This window comes from Lytechinus pictus, chromosome 13 (genome assembly GCF_037042905.1).
Source record: "Lytechinus pictus isolate F3 Inbred chromosome 13, Lp3.0, whole genome shotgun sequence".
Lineage (NCBI taxonomy): Eukaryota > Metazoa > Echinodermata > Echinoidea > Temnopleuroida > Toxopneustidae > Lytechinus > Lytechinus pictus.
This window is the reverse complement of record NC_087257.1, coordinates 8208607-8218302: the sequence shown is the minus strand read 5'-3', so window position 1 is coordinate 8218302 and position 9696 is coordinate 8208607. Positions and strand designations below refer to the sequence as shown.

Below are 9696 nucleotides of genomic sequence, written 5' to 3'. Positions count from 1 at the left end.
TTACAGTGGCCCTTATTCTGAACTTGTGGTTTAGTTTAATCTCTTGTGTAACGTTGTGGTTTTACTATGAAATAGCCAATTGTGAGACTAATCTTTAGCAGTACCGGGCCCCGCCTTACAAAGAATCTAATTATCTGATCAATCTCAAGTATATGGAAATCCATCAATGTGACTATTTCCTTAGAAAACCTGCTCGATGTCCCATGAAAACAAAGAAAAGCATACTGAATTGTCAAGAAAACAGTGAATGTATGAATATACATCATATGCAGGAAATAATTTGAACAAACATGTATTTTAAATGTTGCTGGCTTTCCATAGTTGCAATTGATTGGATCAATCGCAACTCTTTGTAAGACGGGCCCCAGGTTTGATTTATACGCTCATCTCTTACTTAAGTCATTGCCTGGAGGTAAAAACTGAATCAGTTTTCCTCATTGTAGCATGATGAAAGAGCACATTGAATATAAGAACCATGCAATGTTAACAATTATGACATTTTGGCTTTCCATAATTTAGAACATTGCCTTACTTCAGAGTCAAGAGTATGGTTCCAGTGGATTAAATTTTGTAAGGTGCTGAGAGAGATTGGAAGAGATTTAGTGAGAGTCAAAGAGAAGGTTATAAAGGAGGGTTGTGTACCTGCACGAAGAAACACAAAAATTCAACTTCAGAAAATAAAACGACTGATATTCAGATTATTCGAATGAATACTCTTTAGGTATGAATGTTGAATTAGCAGACTGATTTAGAAACAAAATAAATCATTGTGCAAAAACATTGCCAGAATTTTTGGAGAGGTCAGACGTGTTTTAAAAGTGCTCTGACATTTTGTGCAATTTTGCCGTGTTTCCTGACATTTTGTGAAAACGATTTATATGGTTGTATCAGAAACTGGATAGCGGATATCAAGGATATACTCATTTTTCAATTGGATAACTTATTTGGATATTATCGAACGTTTTTTGCTTGAAATTTCGATCATTTTGGAGAGGAAAGTGTCAATAAACTTCTAAAAATAACTTCATTTACGCGTCATTGCCTAGCAACGCATCATTAAACGCATACTGGCCTGGATGGAACGCATCACTGGCATCTCTTTGCGCAACCATTCTTTGTGCGCGTAATTCTAATTGTTTCCTGTCATTGTGACGTCAACGATGTCTGGGAAGAGAAAGTCGTCGAAAAACAACTCTGGTGATAACGTAGAGACGAATGAGAGCTATCTTCTATCACTAATCAAGGATGAGCTAGGGAAACTCTCCAATTCCTTGAATGCTAAGCTGACCGTTTTGGAGCAGTCGATCGACAGTGTATGAGAGGGACAAAGTAGCATTGTCAACTCGCTGTCGTTCCTCAACGAGAAATTTGAGGAAATGAAGTTGAAGGCCGAGAAGATTGAAAAGGAGAACAGAGAACTGAGGGAGCAGAACATCTGTCTTCAGAAGAGGTTCAGTGAGTGGACCTTCCAGCTTAACGATCTTGACCAGTACCACAGGAGAGTCAACTTGGAGGTGGCAGGTGTACCAGAACGACCGGGAGAGGTTCCTGAAAGGATCATACTCAATATTGCAAAACACATCAGCCCAGAGCTTGCAGCATCTGACTTCGATGTGGTTCATTGGCTGGGTTCCAAGCGCCAAGCTGATAACAGAGCCCGTCCAATCATCGTGCGATTCACCACAAGACGTGCTCGGAACATCATGTATGATGGAAGAAGAAAGCTGAAGACCCTCAGCACAAAAGATCTTGGATACAACAGCGATGGCAAGATCTACCTCAATGAAAACTTGATCGCTTCCACTAAGGAGCTAATGAAAGATCTCAACAAGGCCCGCCGAGATGCCGGATACAAGTTCTTGTGGACCCAGAATGGCCGAATCTATGTAAGGAAGGATGAGAAGTGTCAACCCATCATCATTCATTCCAGAGAGGACTTTTCCAAACTGTAGTAGGACTATCCTTCATCCACTCCATGTTATTCGATTTTCCAGTATTCTTTTCATTTATTATGAAATTCTCGTCCCAAAATTTTTCGCATTGTTCAATATCTGTGTTATTTTCCGTGGTATATTTTGCATTCCTTCACTGCCCTTTCAATAATGTTTCAATACCAGACATTTTATGGAGGTCATTTTACTTATTTTTGTGTGCAAATATTCTTCATCGCCCGTTAATAATTGTATTAGATAATCTTTATTTTGTTAACTATTACAACTGTAGTATTTTCCGAACTCGAATTTTGGGTCATGATGGTATCAAATCTAAAAAATGCTTTATATGCTTAGCTTACAAAGATTTTGTTTTAAAATGGCAATATATTATATTTCATAATGGTGGATAATATACGTGATTTCCCCTTTTATCATCTGAATAATGATGATTTCTTATTACTAAATCATCAAGATAAAAGCAATGTTATCTCAAATCATCATACTCCATTTGATAGATTTTCTACTGATATTCTTACAAATAATTTTGATGAACTTCAAGTTGCATACAAAGCATACAATCTTTCCTCTTCTCCATATTATACAGAAAATTCATTCAAAGACTATGCTAAATTGATTGGAGAAGATGATGTTTTTATTTTGCATTTGAATATAAGAAGCGCTAACCAAAACTTCGAGAAATTACGATTATTATTAGAAAATACACAGTTTGCCAATCCCCCAATTATTGCTCTTACTGAAACTTGGTTCACGGAAACCCCGAATTCCTTATGCACCCTCCCGAATTATGATATTGTTATAAACAATAGGAAAAATAAAATTGGAGGTGGACTAGCATTATATATTCCGTCTTCATTTGATTATGCAATTAGACATGAATTTGAATATATGAATGAAATCATCGAATCCTTATTTGTAGAAGTAAAAATTCAAAAAGATAAGAAAACTCTAATAGGTGTCATCTACAGACCTCCTCAAACTTCTTGTATAGAAGATTTTTTACTTGCTACTAATGAACTTTTGCAAAACGGAGAATTGATAAATAACAATTGTATCATCACTGGTGATTTCAATATTAATCTCTTGACCAGTAATCACTCTTTAACAAATGATTTCCTTGAATTAATGTTATCTTCTACTTTTTTGCCTATTATTTCTAGACCAACCCGTATTACTGATCATTCTGCTACGCTTATAGATAATATATTCTGTAACTCTCATCCTCTTCCGAAAGCTGGCATTGTAACGACAGACATATCCGATCATTTTCTTATTTTTACCCATATCCAAACAATGCAATCACTCGCAAAAATGGAAAAGAAATATAGGATCTGTCGCAACTTTAGTGATAAAAATATTGAACGCCTTCAAGAAGATTTAAGCTCTGTTGATTGGTCTGACGTTTATAACTCGAATGTGAATGTCGATGACTCATTTGACATATTTTTGAAATCTTTCAATGACTGCTTAGATTCTTGTGTTCCTTTAAAGAAATATCGAAATTACGATTATAAACGTGTTCCAAAGCTCCCATGGGTTTCAAAATTGATATTAAGGTCTATAAATCGCAAAAATAATCTGTATGTTTCTTATATATCAAATCCAAATGATATTTCAAGGAATAGATACACGTCTTATAAAAATACCTTAACAACTACTCTCCAAATAGCAAAAAAGAGGTTTTTATTCAGAAAAATTAAATTCATATAAAAATGACCTTAAAAATACATGGAAAACAATAAATGGGGCCCTAAACAAAATTAACAAATCTAGTGCTGTTCATAAATTATGTGTAGATGGAAATATGGTTGAAGATACTCATTCTATAGTAAATGAATTTAATACATATTTCTCTCAAATTGGACCAAAGTTAGCTGGAAATATTATGCCTGTAGAAAATTCGTTTAAGGGCTTTTTGGATAAACAAAATGAAAGTTCAATATTTCTTACTCCAGTTCATAGAGAAGAATTACTTGAGATTGTATTTAATTTGAAAGCAGAAAAGACTCCCGGTTATGATGGCATTACAAATAGAGTTGTGAAAAACATTATACATTCTCTTGCTGATCCTCTGCTTCATATATTTAATTTATCGTTGCAGCTTGGCCAGGTCCCAAAGAAGATGAAAATAGCTAAAGTTATACCCATTTTCAAGAAGGGAGACCAATTAATTACTAGTAATTACCGCCCAATATCTTTGTTAACTTCGTTCTCAAAAATTCTTGAAAGGATAATTTATAAAAGGACAGTTGCTTTCCTTAAGAAATATAGTATTATACATGTACATGTATGTGATAATCAATTCGGTTTTAGAGAAAAACATAATACAACTCATGCTATATTGACATTAATAAATAAAATATCTACTTCTTTTGATGATTCTGATCACACCGTAGGGTTATTCCTCGACTTCTCAAAAGCGTTTGATACAATAGATCATGAAATACTATTATGTAAGCTATCAAATTACGGGATCAGAGGGACAGCTTTACAATGGTTTAGGAGTTATCTTACTGATAGAATTCAGTTTGTTACAGTAAATGAATCAGAATCTCCAACAAGGCCAGTTTCCTGTGGAATTCCACAAGGTAGTATTCTTGGCCCTTTGCTATTTGTACTTTATGTTAATGATATGAAAAATTCATCTCATGTTCTCTCATTTATTCTCTTTGCTGATGATTCCAATATTTTCTTTACACATCATGATCCACATGTACTTGTGAACACTATGAATGCAGAATTTAAAAAAGTAACAAACTGGATTAAAGCCAACAAACTGTCATTGAATCTGCAAAAAACTAATTATATGCTTTTTAGTCATTCATTGAAACATCTACCGCATCAAATACTTTTAGATAATACTGAAATCAAAGAAGTGCAAACAACAAAATTCTTAGGTCTTACTATTGATCACAAGCTTACGTGGAATGCTCATATCAACAATATTTGCAAAACTGTGGCAAGAAATATTGGAGTCATCAATAAGCTTAAAAAACGCTCTTCCAGCACAGGCGCTATCCATGTTGTATTGTGCATTAATTCTACCATATCTTAATTATGGAATTCTGGCATGGGGTAATGCCTCTCAAACGAGACTCAATAAAGTCTTGCTACTTCAGAAAAAAGTACTGAGAATAATATGCAATATGTCCTTTAGAGCTCATACAGATGAATTGTTTCGTCATAAACGTATCCTTAAAGTCAATGACCTGTACCGCTTGCAACTATTCCAATTCATGTATCAGCTAGATAGAAATAGTGTACCTAATGTCCTACAAAAGAAATTTATGAGAAACAATACTTTACATTCATATAATACGAGACATTCAAATGACTATCACTTACCCAAAAGTAGAACAGTATTTTCTAGCAAAACTGTATTTTTCACAGGACCAAAACTCTGGAATTCTCTGGACAGAGTAATAAAAGAGGCAGCTAATCTAAACCGATTTAAATTACTCATCAAAAAATTTATTCTGAATTCTTATTGATTCAATCAAATATTTTGTGAACCTCATACATGTACTTACCCACGGTAGTATTGATTATTTTAAAGTCAATATTTAATTTTGTATATAGTGTAAATACATTTGTGTTACAGTGTTTATATATAATTTTATAGAATTTTGCTGATTATTTTACTCTACTTATATCATATTACTCTTGTATAAAATTTTGATAGGGGGTCTACATTTTACAAGCTTTGCTTTTTAGTAGGCCCCTCCACTTTTTTCATTTCATTGCTACGTTTCAATCCTGTGTGTTATGCATTTTTTCAGTGTTAAAATGATTTATTATAAATGTACTTTGATGATTGTGGAATATGAATATATCAATAATAACAATATGGTCTCTAACGTGGTATTGTGTTCAACCTGGCTTGATCTGCCGCTGGCTTTGTATATGTGGGCCATCCTGGGAAAATGGGTATTATAGGTGAAATTTTGGATTTTGGTTTTTTTATGTTTTCTGGTACCTGGACACATGTACAATGTGTATACAAAATATTAGAGTATAATTCATATTTAAATTAGAGATATGGCCAATCGAATCAGGGGTACCCCCCCCCCACTGCCTGGCTGTATGGGTCGTCATGAAAGTCGGGCTTATTATTCATCTTTTCATGATAGGGAAATTTTGTAACGCCCAACATACCTGGCATAGGCGAGGTGATCTCTTGTAGTGCAGACATAATTTCATATATACACAGCTACGCAAATACAATAAAACAAATTACTCTACATATTCAACCCCACCCAAACTAGAACCCACACCCACACACTCACATTACATGCAAAAAACCCTTATGGAGACTATTTGTCATACTATATATAGTTCGTCATAGCGCGTAGTTTTAACATGGGAGGAGGTTCCCAGATCCAATGACCAGGGACAGATGGGGTTGGATTATTCATCTGATTTTTTTTGTTGTGGGGGGGGGGGCAGCTTATCATTTTTTTTGGGGGGGTGCCCACCCCCACAGGCGCCGCATAACATTTTTTGAAAATGGGAGTGGCTGTCCATGCAAAAAAAACTCACAATCAAATGGTAATTTTTTACATGTTTATACATGCGTTCTGGGGAAAAAAAAGTGGGGCCAAAGCCCCTGCCCACCTCCATCCTAGATTTGTCCCTGCCCATAACCCCCCCCCCCAAAAAAAAGACACCACCTTGCTGTTTGTCCATACTTCACTGTCTCGCAAAGTAAAATCTAAAAAAAAATCATGCTTATAAGCTTTGGAAAATACACACAAACAAAATTCAATTTTGCAAAACCAAGTTTTTTCGGTGGCAATAAACAATAGTGAAAAGCTGATGCGAGCTACATTTCATAAAGATTTAATATGACAACAACTCTTGATGAAATATCAACTTTCATTCAACGAGCGAATCAGGAAGCAGAAGGTTCACTGTTTTCATTCGAGCAATGGATCATATCAACATTTCATGAAATGGGCCACATTTGGTTTCTTTTTAGGGATGGGGTAGTCATGAAAATATATTTCACAAATTGCTGCCAAATTATCGGGATCACTGAAGGATTTTTTTTTTGGTCACTTCGTTTGAAAAGAAGAATAAAACTGTGCATAAAAACTTGGCTCCACATATTAAAACGACAGGTATTATAACTAACAAATAATCACAAATACATAATCTTCTTTTCTCCGCTACACTCTGTACACGTGTGTAATGGTATGCGTTGTAAACATCTTATGCTTAAATAAAAAATAATATCAGAGTTTAATTCTTGATATGGAAGAGACTACATACATTTACTCTCTTCTATGCAGCAGTATTAGCAAAACTCAGGAATGTGCATCGCTCTCCACTGTCCAAATTTGCACTAAAAAGGATATAAAACACGATAATCCCTCCTTAGTGTGTGCCTTTAACATTATCACAAACTTCTTAATACAGCAGCAAACTTACCACATTTCAACTATTTACAATGACATCCGTCTAATGGGTCAGCAAACGGTACAAATTAAGTTTAAGTTTTTTTATCGAAAAACTTCATAGAGTTTGTTCATTCAAAGTAAAACATGTATTCATTGTTCAATTTCCTCTCCTACCGGGGAGGCCGAGGTGCCTTGTCCTCATCTAAGATCTTTCCATATATCATATTCCCTCTATTTGGAAAATCCAGTTGATAGCTTATCTGGGAGTATCTCAGAGAGTATGTCAGCAGGGTTCACCAAGGGGATAATTTTCTTCCTCTGCATTGTTTGCTTTCTTCATGTTCCAGTCTGAAAAATGCCACGTTCCGATGACTCGAATCTGCATGTTTGATAAATACATATATAAAAACAATCACATTACACTCTCATTTCTTCATGATTCATGGACATTTATCAACATGATATTTAACATACATTAACTTTTCACTCTTTGACTTTGTGTAAATGTTACTTGTATTTCTAATAAAGGTGTAAGTACTTCCTGATGTCATATTTTTCTACCAAAAATAATAAGATTAAACTATTGTTGGGTAAAAAAAAATCCCTCCAAAATTCATGAGATTTCATATTTAAATATTTTAATTTTGATATATCACTTGCAAAAAGCTTTCTCTGCATGAGCCTTTATCAAAATTCTATATTTTTTCATTTTTTATGGTTTTTATCATTTTATATTTTTTATATTTTCCATAATTCTAGATTTCATGTATTTTAAAACAATATCTTATAAAACGGCAATTAACCACATTCGTTAAGAAATCGGTTACAACTGACATGATAAAGTCAAAACTGGCACACTATTTCCATAAAGAATATGGATAAAGCATGGAAAGCTACCTGAAGCTGTGGTAATGGTGAATCCCATATCAGAGTCTTAAAGTACTTCTTGAAGGGCTGCTGTCAACTGTATGTTGGTTCTGAGATGTCTTGTCCTCACTGCACCAATACAGTTGCTCTGTAGATCCCGTGCCTTTAACATGTTTAACACAACGAAAGAAAACAAGGCCAATTAGTTAACAAATTTTCAGAGTTAAAGTTTATTTATAAAAAAACACTACTTAAGAAAAAAAAACTTAAAAAAAAACAATTAAAACTATAATAATTTTTTTTCTTCAAAAATATGTCTTTTCATAAAAAAAAAAATTGAATGATTTTGTGTAGAAAGTTGGCGAACCTCATGTAATGTAGCTCGACCAGATTGTAGAAAAAAATAAGAAATACCCCCCCACCCGCCCCCAAAAATATATTGTTATTTTTTAATAAATTTCTTATAAATTGTGACAATCTGTTTTCTAGTTATAATTTCGATATCATTTGCACAGCTTTGGTGAACCTCATACCAAATGGACCCCACCCCCTCCGAAAAAAATAGAATCAAAAGTCCGACAAATAAGAATTTGTTAGGAGAGGGGATCTGAAAAATGTCCATAATTAACCGATTTAAAAGGGTACTCCGAGCTGAAAATAATTTCATCAAATGTAAGCAAATGCTGCAAATTTCATCAAAATCTGATAATAACTAGATCTAAAACGGTTATTCATGCATTTTAAAAACAGTTATATCTTAATAAATATTCGTTAGATGTGCTGATGATGTCACATCCCCACTTTAAATTTTCTTATATCAAAACATGAAATCATACTTATTTTCTTTGGTCATACGTGTGAATGATATGTCACCTTTTTGCATTAATTAATATCTAGTCTTGGAGGGGGGGGGGGGGAGGGAATATAGAACAAACATAATTTCATGTCACAAGGTGAGACATCTTTGCATCAGTTTGTCAAGTAAATTCATAAAAACATGCATAGAACTGTTTTACCGAAAAAATCCATATCTTTAAATTATCATAGCTCTTTTACTCCTTGTCCTATTTTGATTTTTTTATATACATTTTTTACAAACTTGTTTCATGTGATAGATTTATCTTAAATGGTTACAAGTATGTAACGAAGGCCTAAGTCTAAGGCCTAAGGTCTAAGTAGGTGCAGATCAAGATCTAGTTGATAGCCTAGGCAGACATAAGTTAGATCTTAAAAAGGCCGTCAAAGTCCCGGACAAATACCGCGAATCGCTGCAGCAGTCGCATGTACCGGTAATTTGACGTTTAAAGTCGTTCCTTAAAAAGCTCTCTCTCGATCGATCCACATAAACACGCAACACAAAATTCACATTCACTTGTTTAGTTGCCATGTTCCTCGCATCGCAATTATCAATGAATTTAACAAAACAACTCAATCTGCAACATAATTTATCTTACCTTCATGGATTTCAGCCAAGGGAA

The 9696-nt window shown here is 34.2% G+C and overlaps 1 protein-coding gene across 1 annotated transcript; it reads left to right on the top strand.

Moving 5' to 3' along the window:
- The first annotated feature begins 1376 nt into the window (after positions 1-1376).
- On the top strand, positions 1377-1952 carry LOC135156434 (uncharacterized). The gene has a single exon (XM_064108919.1). It carries the CDS (start codon positions 1377-1379, stop codon positions 1950-1952), a length of 576 nt encoding a protein of 191 aa, XP_063964989.1.
- Positions 1953-9696: the final 7744 nt, after the last annotated feature.

Bases quoted from the DNA above. Each gene is read 5' to 3' on its own strand.
- LOC135156434 (XM_064108919.1), top strand. From the start codon at position 1,377: ATGAAGTTGAAGGCCGAGAAGATTGAAAAGGAGAACAGAGAACTGAGG.